Source organism: Triturus cristatus, chromosome 11 (genome assembly GCF_964204655.1).
Source record: "Triturus cristatus chromosome 11, aTriCri1.1, whole genome shotgun sequence".
In the NCBI taxonomy this organism is placed as follows: domain Eukaryota; kingdom Metazoa; phylum Chordata; class Amphibia; order Caudata; family Salamandridae; genus Triturus; species Triturus cristatus.
The window spans coordinates 1,041,822,100-1,041,843,300 of record NC_140594.1 but is presented as its reverse complement, the minus strand read 5'-3'; the positions used below and the strand labels follow the sequence as shown (position 1 = coordinate 1,041,843,300).

Sequence of the window (21,201 nt, the reverse complement as noted above, 5' to 3'; positions counted from 1 at the left end):
TACATGAGTTTGAATTGAGAAAAACATAAATAATCCTTTTCCATCAGTCACTATTTTCACCTTCTCGAAGAACCATAATTTGATAAGAATTATCCAGCTATTACAGCTACTACTAAAACATTTAGATTGTGATACTTAATACATTTCCTGAAAGAGCATGAATATGGCACAGTCTTGTTAACAGGATAAACATTAATAATTGTTGGAAATCCTTGGTTAATGCTATAATTTATTATACATAAATATTTGTCACGGTATGTTATTATCTTTTCAGAACCACAACATAAATGTGGTTTAGTTCCATCCGAATATCTTAAATATGAATTACTGCATAATGCTAGCCGTAGTGCTTTTCTGAAATTCAAGCTTTGCTTATAGGCATTTATAAGAACTGGCCACACTGCATTAAAGTATACATAAAACTATTATTATTTTTTGGAATATTTAACTTTCTTCATATGTTCACTAAAAGACTGGCAGTAGAAATGGCTGTGTATTGTTACTGGATGGCTACCTGTCTCTTTATCAATACAATAGGACCTCTTTGAACTATATAACTGTCCGTGATTACAAACCAAACTTTTACATCTAAAATATTGGACAGCTGCTTATGTTGTTGTTGAATCTTTGATGCACGTTTTATTTGAATCTCGCACTGTATTTAAATTTTGGTCAGATGTGAGATGCAACTGTTAATATTATTATTTATAACACATTTTTACAATCCTTTTTCGTTAATTGCTATCCTTTCTACTTTTTCTGTCTTTTGCACACAGAATCCTTTGTTGTCTCATCAGCTATTAAATTAATTCATTCTAAGGGGAAGGATGTTAAATTGTTATTTGTTCATCTATGGTGGGCTTGGATCACTTTTACTAGGCAAGTTGATCAGGTTTCTAGTAGCATGATCCCCACGACCAAAGCGAGGCGGGAACATCTTTGATATCTCAGCCCATCCTCCATCTTGTCTTACAACCTTTTATCACTTCTCTGGTGCTTCCTGCACTTCGAAAAATAAAAGTAATTTGCTGCCTTATTACTTCTACGCTTGAATGCTCTACCCAATCTAATTGAGCCAAGCCTGTGATTGATTGTAATAAATGGAGTTTGTGGTGTTAGCCTATACTTAACACCTATTATATATGCCAATCAGGTCCGATTTACGTCTATTCAAATATGGATATAAAACAAAATAAGAACTATTGTTATATGCAGTATAATGTTTCCATTTTAAAATCTAGAAATGTAAATTTGTACCATGGATGTATTCATATTATCTTCAGAGTGAAGTGTTAGGTTTTAACATTTATTTTATTTTCTCTTTAGAGCCGCTTTGGAGGAAGTTGAAGGTGACGTGACGGAACTGGAAGTGAAACTTGATAAGGTATGTGTTGTTTACTGTAGGACATTTTTACAAAGTTCAACTTTTGTCAGTGTGAACGTTGTTCATCTTTCACTAACTTTAAAGTAAATTGTTCGGAATACATTTATGTGTTTAAAAGGCTGTTTTTCACTGTCAGCCCAGGAGTTCCTTTCGGTTTAAGTTAGAGGCACCCTTCATAAGACCACCAACATGAGCACAAAGTGTTACAGTTCATTATCTTCCTAAAATCATGGCTGTTACATCTTTAGCTATGTTAGATACATTTTGTAAATTGCTCACACATCAATAAGGGTTATATTTTGCTAAACTGTGGAGAAAAACAGAATATAAAAATGACAGGCAAGATGGAGTTAAACAGACAGGCTTGCTAGAGCTAAGGAAAGCAGCAAAGGTCAGAAGTAAGCTTGAAAGTATGAGATTGAGATTTAGAACGGTGGGACCTGAAAAACCTCTGCCACCACGGTAAAGCCTCTGCAATATGACCAGAAGATCAGCGTGTAAAGCTCCTAGTGTGAGTACAGCATTTAAGATACCAACTCAAGAAGTGGGGCCTAAGTCAGAGGCATTTATGAATAGTACTATGGGATTTAAGGAAGTCAGTGAATGCAGCTGAGCAAAGGTTTAGCAAATTAACTGATCGAATTGAGAGCTTGTAAGGTGAGATAACTTAAATTAAAGCAAAGGTCTGCATAATTGGAACAGCACTTTCCATGTTGAAACAATGTCGGTACAGTAATTCAAATGTAAAGAATGGGTATGCAGTAAACAGCAGACCGTAGAGGGTAGAACCTATGTTGGTAGAACCTTCAAACTTGGTGGAAGGGGGAGCAGCGTTGTATGTAATAGCATATGTGTAAAAACACATCAGAGTTGTGTAATAGATAGCTAGGGTATACTGGGTAAAAAATGTACCAAGGTGTAAGATTCAAAATTCCTCAAAGTAAAAAATGAAATTATAACCGCTCATGATTTTAGATTCTCATAATTTTGACTACTTCGATGCCTGTCAGATTGACCCATGCTATCATAGTGAACAACACAGGGCTGTCTAATGTAAATGAGTTATGGGGGTATAACATTTAGAGTGTATCTTACAGTGACTCAAAATTACATGTAGCATTTTGAACCATAACCATCAGTCTTAGTAGTTTACACAATATGCTCCAATGATGGTTTCCTTGAAAAACTACAATGGTGCGATCCTGAAGTTTGTGTTGCTCTTGTAAGACGTATTATTCCCTGGGTATGCATCTTTCAAAGTCCAAAGTAGTGTGATGCAGTAGATTGATTATGGTGTGTGATGCCTATGTGGTCCTTCCCCCATATTGTATCCTTTTTAAGTCTGCCTTGACTGTGCAGCTGCCTTTAGATTTATTGTTTCCTATTCTTTATAGTATGCGTAGAGTGGTTTTTGACTTCATTGAGAGGAGTATTAGTTTCTCACCTCATGCTTCTGGCTGTTTGAAGTATCATTCTGTCTTCCAGCTAGTGCTTCCAATGGATTGCGTGAGGGCCTTGCATGTGAAAAAAGACACTGAATCAACACACCTTTTGTCAAATTCAATTATTTATCTCCTGTATGTATTCTTTAGAGAGCAATGCCTTGTTGTAAATGTTCCCATTGTTAGCAAAGCCAGTAGGACAGGCTTTAATGTCATAAACAGTATTTGTGTATGTAACTAACGTAAACAAAACATTTTAATACAAGGTTTACATGATTTGGCATCATAAACAAGACCTTTTCGTTTTGCCATTGTTTGTTTTATTGCAGACAATATTTCCCTTTGAGCTTAGACAGTAAATTATTCTAAGGAAAAAAGTGGTTTAAATTAAGCTACTAGCTGCTTCTCCCTTTTAAAAATTTGGAAATTACACAATGCTGCAATACAAGTGAACATTGAAAACCATTTGAAGGATGACAAAGTGGTTATTTTTTGTTGGAAGGTGGAAGAAAGAAAACCTTATCTCGAGATTGCAGTCCCATCAACCAAAAACCTGTACCTAGAACCATAGTTAGATTTCTGAACCATCTGCTTTGAGCTATAACGTAAAAAAATAATTAATAGAATTAAAACATAGGATACTCGAATACTCAACACTTTAAAAAACAATAAATCTAGTTTTAAAATCTTTTATTTGTCCTACTAAGTGCATTTGTGTGATCTGGATTTTGATTGGGTACAGGCCATAGGCAGACATACCTTATGTGAGCAGCTAAAGGCAGATAGCTGATGCTAAGAGATATCTTCTTGGGAAATAGTGCTCTTTACAAATACACATGACATAACATAACAAGGGAAAGAATCTACCCATCAATTCGAAGAGGATGGCGATTAGGATATTATGGTTATAAGGGTCATTTGGGGATAATGGGAAACAAGTATATGTAGTACTAGAAGTAATTTGTGTAAGGTATTCGGAGATGAACCCATACAATTAGTAGAGTATGGGAGGTTTATCTCCTGTTACAGCATATCAAGAAAATATATAACAATTTATGTGAATAAGGTTTAAAGTAATTTACAATTTCAGTCAATGAAACGTTTGGCAGAATGGCTCCCACATTGTGCCTGTTGCTTTTCTACCATATTGTTACATGGTAATTAACTGTATTAAAGCCTGTTTTTTTCATTTAATTTCAAACTACTCATCATTCAATTAGAGAAATACACCACCACAGACACCCAAGAAGACATTGCAGCGTCAGTGAATCTACCACAAGGAATACACTCAAAAGCCATATTAAGAGCACGTGTCATTTTATGCATACTATTTATAGGTTATAATCATCAGCAAGAAAAATAATCTTTTCAGACGTGGGTTAAGAGAAAATAAGTTGCTTCGGAGAAACTAACCAGGCCAAAGCATCAAGCCACCATACCTTTCTAAACAACAAAGATGCTTTTTCGATTTTTAACATTCTACTCAAACAAAACCCAGCACTGTTATCCAAAGACTTACACCTAGAGATAATATTTAGCTAGTTATTGACCTTGAAGAGATCTTTAGAAATATCACTCCTCAAACTCATCCCAGAGCAAACTGGAACATGAAGCTGCTGAAATTGATGATTTCATTGAGGCTGAATCACTAAGCAAAATGCAACTGTAACTGTAACAGGAGGTGCATGAGTCGTTAAGTATTATCTCTGCATTGCCGTGTGGGAGAGGGTTCAAGTGGTGTCCTAGGATGCCAGTGAAAAGCTTGGCATCAATATTTAGCAGAGAAATGGGTCCGTAGGAGCTGCAAAAAGCAGGATCCTTGCCCCGGCTTGGGGATCACTGAAATAGACGCTTCCAACATAGAATCGGTCATGGAGCTAGAGTCAAGAAATGAGTTTAAAAGCTGAGTCAGTAAATGTGCAAGCTCATGAGAGAAAGCTTTATAAGATAAGGCAGTGAAGCCGCCAGGGCCCGGAGATTTAGATGTCTTAAGATGAGCAATTGCTGAGATCACCTCATCTAGATGTATTGGTTGGTCAAGCGAAGCCGCCTCTGCTGGCCACAATGAAATCAAAACTAAGCCTTCTAAAATTCTAAAAATTGAGAGGGAACCCCCTTAGGACTATCTGAAGAGGAATAGAGGTTACAGTAGAAGGCTTCAAAGGCCGCAGCAATCTCGGCATCAGAGTCCGCTTCTGTACAGCCATTAATGCGGATCTTTTTCACAGAGCCATAGCAAATTTTGTTCCAAAGATGGTGGGCTAACATCCGCCCACATCTGTTACTACTGAGATAGAATTTGTTTCAAGCAAAGCAAAGCATATTCTACTCGATGACGGTCAAGGATTTTAAGGAGAAGCCTCACTTTTTCCAATTGTCGCCAAATTATGGGGCACCTGGTCCGCTTATGGTGAACTTCAAGAGAAGAAGCTTGGAAGAAAAGTGCCCGTCTAGTTGGAACGTTGGCCGGATCGGTCCATACCAAAGTCTATTACTAAATTCAGATCCCTTCCAATTAAAATAGCAGCATCTGGAGTATCAAGGACGGACAACATGGAATTAATAATAAAACCTTCTTGGTTCTCATTAGGGGCATACATGTTTACCACGGTAAAGCACAAGGTGCCCAATTTAAGATGAACTGCCAGCAAGCAACCCTTATTCCCTGTGGCAGTGGATAGAACCTCCCCCCTGAACCTCGGAGAAAGGAGGATAGCTACTCCATTTTCCTTAAAGGGACCTGAAGACCAAAACTGACAGGGGGACCATTGTGATTGCATTCTGGGTATATCTTTGGGAAGTTAGTGGGTTTCCTGCAGGTGGCAGATTGGTCTAACCGTGAACATACTGCTGCACGCTTAATAGGGTTATTTAGGCCCCGAACAATAAAACAAAGTACCTGGATGTCCTGGAAAAGAGAATACAAGTAGAAAAAACTGTGTACTGCTGCAGGGTCATAGGAAAAGCAGAAACCTCTCAAAGCAACCTGTGCAAAGGAGTGCCCATAGGGAGGAGAGTAAGACACATGCTGAGAAATAAGTGCGTAGGAGCAATAGAAAACAAAAATGTGAACTAAGCAAACCAAATCACAAAACGTTGGGATAGTGACAAAGGTCCGTCAAAGGAGAAGGCAAAGTGAGAAACATGGGCCAGGCAGAAAAGCTAAGAAACTTTCCTAAGCCTCATATGAAGTGTCAGTCTAACAGGGAAAGGAGTGCGAGGCTGTCCCATCTATATGTGATGGTCCATTCCCCATCACCACCTCAATGAAGTCCTCCTGTCTGAAGGGCAAAGCAGAAATAAGATTGATCCCGCAGCACCATGGTACTTCCGGCTGCTTAGGAGATCCGGACAGTGACTGAAGCACAGATTGTCTCTCTTTGGCTATGGTGGCAAGGTCAGGTTTCATTCCTGTTGAGGGTCCTTTGTTTCGTTGCCATTGAAATCTTTTCTGCACCTTACTGTCTGAACGACTATTATGATGGTCCTTTGTTGCTGAATCCGTAATTGAAAGCCTTTATTAGTGATCGCAGCTGGAGCAGTTTCCTGTCAAGAAGACATATGATCCGGAAAGGGTAGTCCCAAAAGTATGTTATTCCAGCTTCACGTAGGTGATCAGTGAGGGGGCGAAAATCCAGTGTTTTCACAATGTTATTGCTAATAAATCCTTGTGTAGAACCGATGTATGACCTCTGAATTGAATTGGAGGGGATTCCTGTGCCTTGCGGAGGATGGTCTCTTTTATTTGAAAGTCATGGACATAGATGAGAATATCCGCTGGAGGGGTGTTATCTGGTTTTGGTGGGCCCACACAATGAACACAATCAAGTTGTGTGTCAATGCTTTCTGTAGCTCCTAAGATATGTCGAGAAAAGGCCTTCACGTATTCTCTAAGCTCCCCTCTCTCGCTGTGGGTCGGAACATCCCTGATACTCATATTATTCCGTCAGGTACAGTTCTCCAGGTCCTTAACATGGGCCTGTAGGTTGACGTGCTGTTCCTTTAGATGGGGGACTTCTTGTTGCAACATTTCCATCTCCTGTTCCTGTCGTGTTTCACGGTCTCACATGGTGGATACCCTGTCGCCAATTTCCTCCAGGTCAAGGCAAACTTCCCTCAAATTGACCGAGTTCCGTCTTCATTGCTCGCAAATCCTCGCGAAGAGAAGTGAAAAGTGCTTCTAAGAAGGATTTTGTCACAGGCCCCTCTAGTTCATCCAAATCTGGCAAGTGTTCAGTGCCAAGCGTGGGTGGTTTTGAAACACTCACAGCCCCAGCAGATTTTACAAACATGTCTTTAAGAGAACGATCTTTTTTTGACCTGACCGCAGACATAGTAAGAGCACGTGTCATTTTATGCATACTAATTTCCCACAGCAAACAGGCTAAGTCCTGGTATAGTGAGCAGTATTTTAGAGTTACGGGACCACTAGGCAGCGCCGAGCAGCACAGGGGCCTCAGATTCTAAAAGTGGCCTGGACAGCTCCCCTTGAATCAGTCTCAGGTGGGTGAGAATTATGCACAGCTGGTCTCTAGGCAGATGGTGCTCGACCCTCCAGTTAGCGCAGGAGGGAGAGAGCATTTAGGCCTTGACCAATGCCAAAATTTGTTGGCCCGCCCCATCCCCTCCACCAGATCTGGGTTCCCGATAAGTGGCCCAGGGGGCAGAGGTAGCCAGAAGCGTCAGCCATTGGACAGGAGACCAGGAGCAGGAAGGGACTCCCACCAGGGCCATGGCAAAAGGAGCGCTGCACGAGGCCCAAAGTCCCCCCCCCCCCCCCACCCCCCCTCCCAGAAGGCCGAGAATGCCCCACAAGCTGCCCCTCACTGACTTTATAGATGATTGCTGCAGTGCGCCCACAGGTCGGCCACTCTTCCCCTCTGGGGCTGCCATGGTGAGGCGTCGACCGAGAGCCTCGCCGCAAGGAAACTAGGCAGACAGTCCGTCCAGGCAGGAAGGTGCACTGGGGTCCCTCCCTTTGATGATTGCACCTGGTAGGCCAGAACGGGCGTAGTCAGGGAGCCACTCACTGCTCTCCCTTGGCGGCCCCATCTTTTCTGTCCCCTGGCTGTAGGAGCCGCAAGGTGCCCACCTGAGCCAGGTCAGCAACAGAGGTTTGGAACCGGGGGTTCACTGACACCCGCACTCCACCCCTCCTCCATCCCAGCAGGCAGAGGTTGTCTTTTGCGCCGCTTCCAGCTGTGGACATCTTCTCCGGTGAGCCCACATCTCTGCCCGCTCCTTTCCCCTGGAGCGGCAGCGATGAAGCGCCATCCATGAGCTCCGCTGCAAGGGCACAAGGCAAGCTTTCCGTCTAAGCAGAGATATGGGCAAGGGCCCCCTGTGCTGACAATGTTGCTAGGGGGCCGGTATAGGCACCACCTCCCTCCAGCAGCTGCCATCTTGTCTGACATCTTGTCTGCCAGACCAGCTGCTCGGTCCACAGGCTGCAATCCCCTGCATCGAGTTGGGGAACTAGCCACGGTCGGCTGGGGCAGCAGACACTGTGATGATGTCGGGTACCTCCATGCCAAAGAAGACAGGCAGGAAGGGCACTGTTTTGCTAATGATCGGCAGGGACGGGGAGACAGAAGAGTGCATCTCATCCATCCACCATCTTGGCACGCCCCCCCACCTCACCCTTTAATAATATTGTCCTGGAGGATGGGGTGCCTGGGCCATATTATGGTTTGGGAATGAAGGGACGCACGCCCCCTTCCCTTAAACACAAAATGTGGCCTCGGGAGATGGTGTAGCCAAGGTCCCTGTCCTTTAAAATATAAAAAAGGAAACCTGTCCTTGGCTCGCCAGGCAGGGATTAAAAGTGAAAGGGGCAGGAGCTCACCTCTTTCTTTTTTTCTTTGACAAGACTACAGATGCTCAGAGGATAGCAAACCCGACCTGGGAGTGTCAGGTATTCCCTACCCTGTCGTCTATATTTATGATTTTCTTTTATTTTATTTTTACCTTTCTTTTTCTTTTTTCAGAACAGGTGTCTTTCTTCTAGTCCTAAAATGACTGCCACAACATTGCAGTTGATATTGTTGCAGCCAACGAAATCTCCGCTGTGTGAAATATACATACATTTTGAATCTTAGTTTCTCCAAAACTACTGAACGGATTTACACCAAAACACAAAAAGCACACTTCCAGGATTGAGATCTAACTTTCTGTCAAATTTGTTGTTATTCAATTGTGCCATTTTTGCAGTATTACTGTTCAATTTTCTTATGGAAAATTGCACGGAGAAAACTCCTTCTTTGAACTCTTGTATTTCCTACTGCAGAATATTTTTGGGCACCATTATCGATATAAGGGTCTGGGAATATACAGACATAAATATTTCACAGATCTCCACACTGTTCCAGTTACCTGTGTAGTAAAGTGCAATTTACTGAAAGGTCAAAGAGCCTACATTCTAGAGCACAGTCAGATGTTAGCAAGCTGTATTTGAAACCGAGGTCGAGACCAGTAGGCTAAAAGTCCTCGAGTGGTGAGGTTTTAAGGCGTGAATGACTAGATACACTGAGCCAATAAAAACCCCACTGCTACTTTACTAGAATATCAAAAACAAGCATTGGCATAGCCAATAGGTCTCGCCTTTGGGACCTTATAAGTGTTTAGCCATGCAACAGTTGCGTAACTAAATACTTATAAGGTCCCAAAAGCGAGACCTATTGGCTATGCAAAGCGGCCGTGCGGCCGCGAAAGTGAAAGTGATCGCGATCACGATCAAACATCAAAGCGGCTGTGCGGCCGAAAGTGAAAGTAATTGCGGTAAAACGCGGCGCGCGCGCCCACGCACATGCACTGTAGCTCTAGGCTGGCCTGGTAGCACTTTTTGGAGCCCTCTCAATAAGTCTCGCCAGACCAGCGCATGCGCTGGGTCAGGCGAGACCTAACAACACAGTCACCCTGTTAGCATGGTTGTTCCGTAGCACCCCGAGGTGTAAATTCTTTTAAAGACTGCTTTAAAAGAATTTACACCTAATGCAGACATTTTTAAAAGTTTCAGACTAAAGATGACAAAATATTTTTTCTTATGACTCACAATCTGATCCTTCCTACCTATTCAGGGAAGCATGTTCACTCTCACTTAGGCTTAGGTCCAGATGCTTGACATAAGGGATTCTCCTAAAGGCTGTATCCAATTTTCTTCTTAACACAATTTGGTGGCCAACAGTTGACGTTTCGAATTTGGCTACTAAATACCTGTTGTATAAACAGAATAATAACTGAGCTGAAACGTTACCTTTTTAGTCGGTTAAAAGTTGGTATCTTGAGGAATAGGTTACCTCTCTCTCTTGATTCACACCTTCATTTTTTTTTTTTTTAAATTTTTTTACGGAGTTTTATATAGCGCGAACTTGACCCGAAGGTATCTGGTATCAGAGTGCTTTACATAGCGCCAGTTGCGTTACACGAGGACACATTCATGTTTTTGTTAGGCAAGGGGAGATGAAGTGATTTGCCCAGAATCACAGGATGTTCAGCGTCATTGCTGAGACTCGAACCCGGTTCCCCAGGTTGGAGGTCGACCTCCCTAGCCGTTAGGCCAACTCCTCTCCCCTAACTTAATTTCCTTTAGTACCTCTATTTAACAACTACAAAATACTCTGCAAACCCAGAGGGTAAATATACCTCTTAATAATACCCCTCTCAATGTTATGAGAAGAATAGTATAACATTCATACATACTTCTGCCATCGTTCAGAAGCGCTGTGTTTGCCTACGTTGCCAAGCCCGGAATGTTATCTGCAACAAGTTCAATATGCATTAATAATATTTTAGTCGTCCTGATTCTTTGAATCAGAGTGTGGCACGCACAAATGCAAATTAATTTTGCTTACATTAGTGGTGCTCAGTTCACAAAGAAAAACAGATCTACAGTTTAGGCGTGTATTCTGCACGCAGTGCAGATTACGGTTGTGTAATTTACTCGTACTTAATTTCAGCGGCGGCTCCTCCTGTATGGCGGAGGAGCGTCAACCCTCTGCCCGCAGAGGCAAACACAAATTAAAATGATCTAAATGTAGATAATTTTATTCTTCGTCCTGTGGCCGAGTCTTGGGGGGCGGGGTCACAGCCTTGCAGCAGGGCGGGAGGAGTGGTGGGCCTTGCCGTCAGTGTGCATGATTTTTATTTAGTGCATTTTTATAAAGCGCGGACATTACCCAAAGGTGTCAGAGCGCTGTACAATATAGTTAAGTTACAAGGGAAAAGTGGTACAGAATATAACATTACACAGACTAAAAATGAAGGGTACACAAACACAAAATCCAACACAGCACACAGGGGAGAGGAATGTACAGGAAAAAATACAAATTTACAACGAAGAGCGAACTTCCAAGAGGGGCCTGAGAATGAAGTGTACACAAACACAAAATCCAACACAGCACGCAGGGGTGAGGGATGCACAGGAAAAAATACAAATTTACAATGAAGAGCGAACTTCCAAGAGGGGCCGGAGTATTAGTTCTGAAAGTGTCTTTGGAAGAGAAGAGATTAGAGTTCAGCTTTGAAGATCCGGGTAGAGGAGGTGGCACGGAGAAATGGGGGAAGTGAGTTCCATATTCTCACTGCATTATCTGAGAAGGATTGCGCCATCGATCTTTCCCTTTTGAAGACGGGGGGGCTCAAGCAGAAGCTTTTCCGCATTACGAGAGGGTCGAGAGCCTCCGGACAATTTCAATTTATTTGCCAGGTAACGAGGGGAGGACGAGTGCAATGCTTTGTGTGTGATGCAGGCAGTTTTGTAAATAGATCTTGCCTCAAACGGAAGCCATCGAAGAGAGGACAGGATAGGAGTGATGTGGTCGCTTCGTTTAGACCCTGAAATGAAGCGAGCTGCTGAATGGAGGATGGATTTGAGAGGGGAGAGGTGGGATTTGTGTAGGCCCATCAGAAGAGAATTGCAATAATCCAGTCTTGGCCAGTTTGGCCAGCAGTCTTACGAAGGCCAAACATCAATGCACACTGACATCTCTTCAACACAGCTGTGTTGCTGGATGGAGAGACCAGCAGGCACAGGCTCCCAGCTCCCGATGGAGCGCAAAACAAGCCCACTCCGCTTAATCCTGACACTGCTCTCAAGCATATGAGAGCAGCGTCTGGATTGGCTGTAGGGGAGGCCGGGAGCTTCAGCCCCCCCCCCCCCCCCCCAGGAGCAGAGAGAGGCAAACAAGATCGTCATAAAAAACCTTTTGTTATTGTTTTGTTTGTTACAGCCCCCCGCCTGCACTGCCCTACCAAATTTCCCTGACACACACTGCTTAATTTATGAAAGCGTATGAAAGAGTGGGGGTACTCGGGGCAATGTCCAAAAAGTTAGCAAGATAACCGGTGGTTTACTCTCTCTAAGAAGTAAATCCCCCTTTGGGTTAAAGATTCTTAGAAATGGATCATGTGTTCAGGTTTACTAATTTACTCCCAGTCGATCCTGGTGCAGGCCAAGAAAGTTGCCAGAATAAGTGGTTTCTTTACTTAGTTTTTCTTAAGTGAGTTTTGATTTCTTGTTTAAAATGTCAACTTTTGTAAGTGCAGATAAAAATGTTTGACCATTTCCAGTTTTATTAGAGATGTGTCTTTCGAACGTCACAAATCGGTAAACGTCATATCGTTCAATGTATTTACCCGTTTTTCAAAAACTGGGGAGACGTTACTGATTTGGCAATTTAAAAAAACCTTAAATCCACTTTACCTTTTTTTTTTAATATGGGTGAGTTTCCTTCCCATGGTGTTTAATCAGCGTGCACAACTCAATTGGATGTATGTGAATTAGTTGGAACGAGTACATGGGTACATTGTGTGCAATTAAGTCGGTAGCTCAAATTCCTTTTCACCTTTTTTCATCCGCTCCTATGTAATTTCTATATGTGTCTTTCCACATCTATATCATAATGATTTGGGATTTGTTTACTGCTTGTTTCCTCTTAATAGCATATTTCCTTTCATTGAAAAAAGAAGTGAGCTACAGACATTAAGTAAATTAAGTTCTGCAAATAATGAAGTCGATAGAAATTTATTTATTTAGGAAGTTAACAGGCCACTTTTTCCAGCAGCTGTTGGAGCAATTAAAATTATTCTTTGCAGCTTGAAAGAGCGATCTGCCTCACCACAAGCATCGCAACATCAGATTGAAATTTGCTGAACGTGGGTGGTGTTTTTTGGTATTAACATATGGCAGGATGCGGAGCACAGCGCTATTTTTAAATGATTTCAGATTTAGACGTGTTAATGAATTTTCTTTACCAGCGCTTTTGCAAAAAGCATACAAATGCATATGACGCTAGAATTAATTTGTAGTTAAATAATCAAAAGTGATTCAACTCCGGCCTTTGGGATGGAGGGAGGATCTGGAAGGCTAGGACTCACTTTCGGGATTAAAATGTTGTGTAGTGTAGAGTTGTCCAAGGCAGCTAGAACCAAGTCATATTTTCAGGGCATCCAATGACCATCAGTGATTTATATTTAGATGTATTATTCGTCAATTTATCGCCTGTGGCTAGCTGAGAAAACAAGCATGAACCTGCTCCTTTTGAACCTACATCGGACGCCTCTGGCGTAGAGCGTCTAAAAAGCCTTGCTACGTCTTTGAATTTGGTGAAAGTGAGTTTCAAAACTCACTGAAGCGGTTTAGAGGTTTTTGTGGAATTTGCACCACATTAAATATCTTGATACAGTTTTGCTATCTAAAAACCCAGGGCCTTGCTTGTCTTACACTTGACACTGTAGTCAGAGAGCGCAAAATAGTATTTCTTAATCTATCTTGTGTAAATGAAAATTTTGTCCATTCCAGTGGCCCACCTTGCCACCCGCTGACCTTCCAAAACAGGAACCGCTCTTGAGAACATCAAACTTTAGTAGATGTTACCATTTCTGCAAATTGCAGTGGTCCTCAACTTCAGTAGGTTAAGCAGCTGTTCATATTCAGTTTCAGCCGGTGTTTACCATATCAATATAAGGGAAGATCTCTTAGTACAGCTTTCAGACTCATCTTTGGGTAAATTCATGTAGACTCTAGTTTTGTAATGTAAATGCTTTTATTTTTGATTTTTATTGATGATTGTGGTGCTCTACTCTGGAATCTTGCAACTCCTTGGACTTCCTTTTCTTGCCTAATTGGAGAAAACTGCTGCCAATCAATGCATGCCACTTGGTGTCTAAAAATATTTTCTTGCCAGTGATGTTGCTTTAATGATGATCCAAAAGTTGCTTATAATGAAGGCCAGGAGGCTTGGAGTAGATTCTTCCTGCTTTTGTGTGCAGCATTCCAGGTCCCCCACAACAAATGTCACAACAGTGTTGCTGCCAGCTATTTGGACACTGAGGGAACTGGGAGGGCTTTGTGGCTACTGCCCTACCTGCAGCTTCTGAAGGTGGCTGAGTCTGACAGTGCAGGAAGAAGGCGGCATCCATTGATAGTGAGGTGCTGTTGGATAACAACCTATAGAGACATCTGTGTTCTCAGTGTGAGGTATCATTGAGCTTTATGTTCTATCCAGGTCCTGCTATGTAGCTTGTCAGTAGCTAGCAAACCCATGTCCAAGTCATTGGCAAGATAAGGAGTAGATATCTTTGTAATAAAGAAAATATTATAAATCTGTTCCCACCTGCTGAGAGGTTCAAGACACCATTTCTAGCTCCGGTTCTGGTAGCAATTGTACTCTCAAGCTTCTTGATGCATGCTTTTGTGTATCTGCCATTTAGGATCCCAGGAAGTTACTTCATTTGACCATGGAACAAACATTGCCAGCACAGAATGAATTGGATCTGGCCCTCACTGCAGTGTCACCCCAAAACATTTGCCTCCACTCCTCCTGTTTTTCTTAATTTGTTTTTGTTGGCATAAGGACTCCGTGGACTTTACCACTGCTAACCAGTGCTAAAGTGCTTGTGTTCTCTCCCTACAACACGGTAAAATTGGCCGCCACCTTATTGGCACATTTAGTTTACCTCTAAGTCGTTAGTATATCGTACTACTAGTACCCAGGGCCTGTAAATTAAATGCTAATAGTAGGCCTGAAGCACTTGTGCCACCCACTAAAGTAGCTCTTTAAAACAAAGTCTTACCATTGTGTCTTGTAAGGCAGTTTTAAACTGTTGTTTTGACCTGTCAAATACACATTTTGCCTGGCCTTAACCTTCTTTTTTAATATGTACTAGGCATCCCTAATGTACGTCCTAAAGGCTTCTAAAGGCAGGGTGCAGTGTATTTAAAAAGTAGGACAAGTGGGTTTGTTTTACATGTGCTGGTAGTAAAACATCTAAAGTTGTTTTTCACTACTGTAAAGCCATCTCTCCCACTAACTAAACACTGGGTTACCTTATTACATTTAATAAGTGCTTATTTTGGATTGGGAGCAGATAGAAATGTCATGTTTGGACTCAAATGAATTGTAATTTCATGTCCTCTTTAATGGCAAAGTCAAAGTTTACGTCACAACTCTGAAAATGTTGCTTTTAAAAAGTTGGCATTTTTTTGTCCTATCAATTTGGTGCCTTCTGCCAATGTCCTGGGTCACATGACTGTGAATAGCTTTGCTGTTGGGCTTTATATGTTTCTCCCAGACAATGAGTGATGTGGACATGTGTTTCCCGTACTACCCTGGTTCCGTGGTACTGTTGGAAACTAATCTAGGACAAACAATGTCTTTATTTATTTTGACCATTTAGGTACATCCAACAGCTTGCATTAAAATCAATGGCACGCTTTCCCAACAACTTCCTCTCACAAGGGGTGTCCACTTTCAACCATGCCCTCACAATGGAACACCTACTAGAAAAAAAAAGGCATAAATGGCAATTTAAACAGTATACGTGGTGGCACCCAGAATGGGGTTTGCACAATTGTTCTTGTTGTGGACATATACTCGATTTGTTTGACAGACCTGTTTTCATCCATACCTGTTTGATTCAGGAATTAGGGGAATTCTCAAAGGTATTGGGGTTCAGAATAAACCATAAAAGCCCCAATGCATGCGAGTAGCAGATCCCCTTTCTTCTATCCCACCCCCACATTTAAAAATGGAGATCTGAGTTTGCTGAGGGCTTGTTCCCCTAGTCAGTATTCACTGTCCCAAACAAATAAAATACATTTATACAGGACAGGAGCAATTCAATGGTCCTCTACGGTTAGACACTCTCTTCAAAGATGTACAGATGGGGGCATTTGGACCTCTTGTTTTAAAAAGATAAGCTCTATCAAGTTGAATTTCCTGCTGCAGATGACCTATGTGGCGTAGTGGGCAAAAGAACGATGGATTTAACCCAGATCTTTTGACTGAGGGAGAATGTTTGCATTGTCAGCATTCCGTCCATCATTTGTTTGTTGTAACACTTTTTGCCCTAAGTGGGATGGGTATGTCCAGACGTGGGTCCCTTGCTCACTGTGCCACTGGAGTCAAGCTAGCCTGGCTGAAGAAGGGTGACATACCCTGAAACCGGTCCCAGGATGCTTGTTTCCTGTCCAGGGAGGACCTGGACAGGCAGTTTGGTCTGAACTGCTGCCATGGGGCACAGGATCAAGACTGATTTGCATATGGCTGGGTCCAAACTGGGGTGGCGTAGTGGGCAAAAGAACGATAGATTTAACCCAGATCTTTTGACTGGGGGAGAATGTTTGCATTGTCAGCATTCCGTCCATCATTTGTTTGCTGTAACGCAGATGCTCTAGTCAGCCCAAACCCTTCCATTCACAATGCCAAAACGAACACTGGACAATACACTGAAACACTTGCTAAACTTTGTCTGCAGGGACATATCACTTATAGTGACTTAATCTACACTTTTAAAAGCAACCTTCAGAGGGAGGGTAGGACCCTGAACAGCATTCCAAGTTAGACTGGCACTAAACTGGGTGAACAAATGACGAACAAATCCATGGTTACTGGCCAAAGAAAGCTACTCCCCTAACCCCCTAAAACATCTTCTATGACTCCACAAGTCACAGACCGCAGACAGGGCACATACTTTCTGACACCAAGACCCTCCTAGATCACTGGAATAGTTTACTACGAAATAAAAAAGTGTCATCCTTCCCATCCCCAATTACTCCATTATCTTTCACCTCCTATTTGACCCCAGGACTTAATGACCCGTAACTTCTTAACAAAGATGTCTTCGGAGAGAAAAGGTTAAAATAATTTTACACAGTTGTAGAACCCAGGGGTAGGGCAGAATCAGAAGACCAATTCCACTTGCCTCCAAGAGGCAGATATAAAGTAATGCAAGCTCTATACTTAGTGGGCTTCAGTGACAAATTAATGCAAGGAGGCAGAGGCCGGATGCAAAAATAAACCATACTTTCTTTGCCACTTGACAGAAGCGACAGTCATCACCTCTGATTCATTACTAGTTGAGCAAGTGGATGCGGCAACAGTGCAGCAGGAGTGGAGGGAAAGCGGGCTGGTGAGGAGGAGACAGCGAGACGACAAGGAGGAGGCAGCGAGACAATTGCGAGGAAGCGGCGGCAGCTGCACAGTGCATGGAAGCGTAGTGTGCGGTGAGCAGGGGTGGTGAATCGAGGGGGAAGAGGGGCAGAAAGAGGCAGGAGAGACACAAGAGCACATGGTTGTGAGGAGGAGACGCGCAGGAGTAAGGGAGCTCTGTGCCGAAGCACCGTGGAGTGCTAACACGCATCAGTGGAGCCTTTTAGTCTACCTTCTGATTGCCTTGCTGGCCACTCTGCCTTCTTACCTCTGCTGTCCTCCCTCGCTACCTGTGTGCTCCTACCCGCCCCTGCGACATACGTATAGTACCCAGTACAGCGTTTGCCATAGCACATAGGCCTTGTAGTGGAGTCTTCAAGGCCTGCCAGCCCTCGCTCAAACCGCGCCTTCGCCCTAGGTCGAGAGCCCCAAAGTGAAGCAATAGCAATAGTGCATACCTGGTAGTAGGTACAGGGAGTAGCACATGGGGTGACAGCATCGGTGTGGAGGCAGCTGTTTTAGGGTCTGGTGCAGCCTGCACCACTACCTCCAACTGATGTACCACCACCACCACCACCACCAAAGGAAGGAGGGTCGACCTCATCACAACCGATAAACCAAAGGAGCAACTACCAGGCAGACACAACAATATTTGCCTCAATCAAAACTACTCAGCTGGCAGCAATTAATGCTCTGACATGGCAGTCACACAGACTTGAACTACAGGTGGACTTGCTACAATCTCTGGCAGAAAGTATCTCTGAGATCAAAACAAAAATGGGCATGCTAGAAATCAAACTCTGTAAAGAACTAATGGACTGTGCAGGCTTGTGCCTGTACCCCAATAGTAGATAAATTGTGCACACTTCCTGAAATGCTGTCTCGACTGGTGGAGTGCATAAAGCACGTTAACCCCCACTCTACAGATAAGATAGCAAGAGAGCTGGCAACTTCCATGGATATTTTAACCAGCTCAGAAAGGGCTCAAACAAGACCAAATTCAGACACGACACAGCCATTGGCGCACTCCCATCGGCAGACAAGCGACCCATAGGGCCTCATGAAATAATAAAAAAGAACCAAAAGCAGGTAAGAGAGGAGATACAGAAACCAACATAATGCTTTATAAGAAACAAAAACAAATTAACAAGGCTCAGAAAGGCCCCCAACACGATCCAACTCCGATATGATAGCTACTGAGAGCCTCCCATTGGCTTACAGGTGGCCATCAGGGTACACCTAAATAAGAAGAAAAATCTAAGGTCAGCAAGAGAGGAGGCGCTCCAACAAATGAAGAAATCTAAGAACTTTCACAGATTTGCATAATGTCTCTGTTAGAAATTGGATTTTTAGTTGGCATATGCACCCTGTCTAAGCTGGAACCACAATCCAAGTCAGGGTAAGTCACAACACCCCCAATATTATCCTGTGCTGTCCCGCTGGTTGCTTGGCACAGAGCAGCCAGGCTTAACGTAATAGGCAATGTCTAAAGTATATATGCAACACTTCAAACTGTGACACAGTGAAAACACTACTAAAGGATTCAACACCAGGTTAGAAAAATAGAACTTACTTTTATAAATAAAACAAGACCAAAAGAAAACCAAGTAGAAATCGAGATATGAATTTTTAAAGAATAAGTGTAGAATAATGCTTAGAAGCAATTAGCGCTTAAATGGGTTATCTGGTGCTGCTGGACCGGGGCAAAGTCAAATGTTCAAGCCGACCGCACTGGAGTGCAGGATACACGGACGCACTTGGGCCCACAGAACCAAAGTACCTTGATCAGAGCTTGCGTCGATGTCGAAAAAGATGCAAGGTGCAGCTGAAGCGATGTGTCGGTGATGAGCAAAGCAGTGGGTGAGATGCATTGAGATTCTCTACACAGTGGCGGAAATGCGTCGATTTCGAGTGCGAGGTGCCGGTTCCGAAGGCGATGTGCGACTTTTGCTCCCACAGCAGGCAATACATCGATTGCGTAGGCAATACTCTGGTTCCGAGTGCGATTCCTCTGTTCTGTTCCCCGCTTCGAGAATGCGCTGGTTCCGACACACGCAAAGGCAAAGATGCACCGGTTCCGATGAGGATACGTGGGTTCTGGTTGTAGATGCACCTTAGGCCTCAGTTACAAGTGCTCAGAATTGGGGTGGCACCACTTTACACAGTAGACTGACAGCTTGTTGAGTCCAGATGCAGGTATTTGAAGTCTTTGATATCCCTGAGACTTAAAGCCAGCAAGCCCTTGGAGTTACTCTGGGTTCAAGTGATGCAGGTCCCGTCCTACTCACCCAGGCAGGAGAACAGCATGGCAGTTCAGCAAGGCAAGAACACAGCAAGGCAGAAGTCCAGCAAAGCAGCACTCCGACAGAGTGACAGTCCCTTTAGCAGCACGGCAGCTCTTCTCCATGGCAGAGTGGTCACAGGTCCAGAAGCATACTGAAGTAATGGTGTCAAATGTCCAGTACTTATACCCAGTTGTGCTTTTGAAGTGTGGGAGACTTCAAAGAAAGCCTTGAGGTGCACCTAGGTCTTCCCTTCCTGCCCTGGCTCCAGACTCACTACAGGGGGCTATACAACCCTTTGTGGGGGGGACAGGACACTACCTATTCAGGTGCAAGTGTCAGCCCCTCTCTCCCATCCTGCCCAGGATGACTCATCAAGTTATAAATGGCCCATCAGTCACACCTAAGATCTCTTTGTATGTGGCTGTCTAGTGGGAATGCACATAGCCCAGCTATCGCCCAACCCAGGCTTGTATTGAGAGACTGGTAGGAGGCACAGAATGGGTAAATTAATAACATTTAATTCCCTTCCCCTCCTGTGAGCCTTACTATCACATTATACCTCCGCTCACTTGAATTAGAAGTGTTGCCATCCCTGTATTAATATCTAATACATACCGAGCCACTCCATCATGGCGCTCAAAATATGCATCTACACGAATTAAGACAGACGCGCCCTTGCGAGTTTCAGTCGCTACGGACGTGACCTCGCTACACGTGACCAACCCCCAGCCAATCAACTACCACATATAATTCAGCGCCGCCGGACCTTAGTTTACCTTCCGGGTTCGGCGACGCGGGCAGGTTAATAGACCTCCAGGGGACCTTTGACTTGTGAGTACATTCCTTGCTACCTCGGTAGCTTGTTCTGTGTTTTTTGTTTTGTGGTCTGTTTTTTGAATTAGACAATGGGGCAGCGACTATACTTTTACGAGGGTACCTCCTAACTCCATTAACAATAGAAACCACCATAAATCCCTCCCGCACACATTTCCACCCCCGTACTGGGGAGCTGAGCAGGGGAGCATTCTGATAGTAGTCTATGCCGATGAACACACGTAAGTGGCCCTGATCTACATGAATTGATTAGTTTTCCTCCGTTACTTTTACTTTTGGGCTAACACCCTTCAGTTACATTTATAAGAGGCACACAGGATTGTGAGAATGACCACTCTTGATTTTTCACCTCTATGCTTGTATCTGCCTCCACCTCTCTTTTTTGCATTACCGTCTCATAGGAAACGAGTGTGTTTCTCCCCCTGATGACGCGCCATGCACCTGATGATGAGGTTTTTACAATAGGATTTGGTGACCCCTTTGAGATATTATAAATACTAAAGGTAGGGGAACCAACCAAGGGTTGATAACCAGTTTTGTCCACCCCTTTCACACCACACTGTAGATAGTTTTTTAGCACATATCACAATAGTATCATCGGTCCTGACGAAGCGCCACGGGATCCTCCTGACCTACTGGGCGCGAAACATGTTGACCAGAAGAGTAGAGCGTAGCTAGCCACTCCTCTCTTTGTGAGCAAGTATAGCTTTTACGCCACTCACCCCTTTTAAACAAGGTGGTTGACTGAGCCAATAAAGTCATATTTCGGATTAACCAACCTTTTTTAACTATACACGTCTACACACACGGGCCCTCACACGCACGCA

The 21,201-nt window shown here is 43.4% G+C and overlaps 1 protein-coding gene across 4 annotated transcripts in view; it reads left to right on the top strand.

The window, feature by feature from the left end:
- ACAP2 (ArfGAP with coiled-coil, ankyrin repeat and PH domains 2) overlaps nucleotides 1–21,201 on the top strand; it is a 402,036-nt gene that overhangs the window by 83,429 nt on the left and 297,406 nt on the right. For all 4 annotated transcript variants that reach the window (XM_085635275.1, XM_085635276.1, XM_085635277.1 and 1 more), the window contains exon 2: nucleotides 1,327–1,384. In XM_085635275.1, the coding sequence (XP_085491401.1) occupies nucleotides 1,327–1,384 (58 nt within the window). The remainder of the gene's footprint in view (nucleotides 1–1,326; nucleotides 1,385–21,201) is intronic.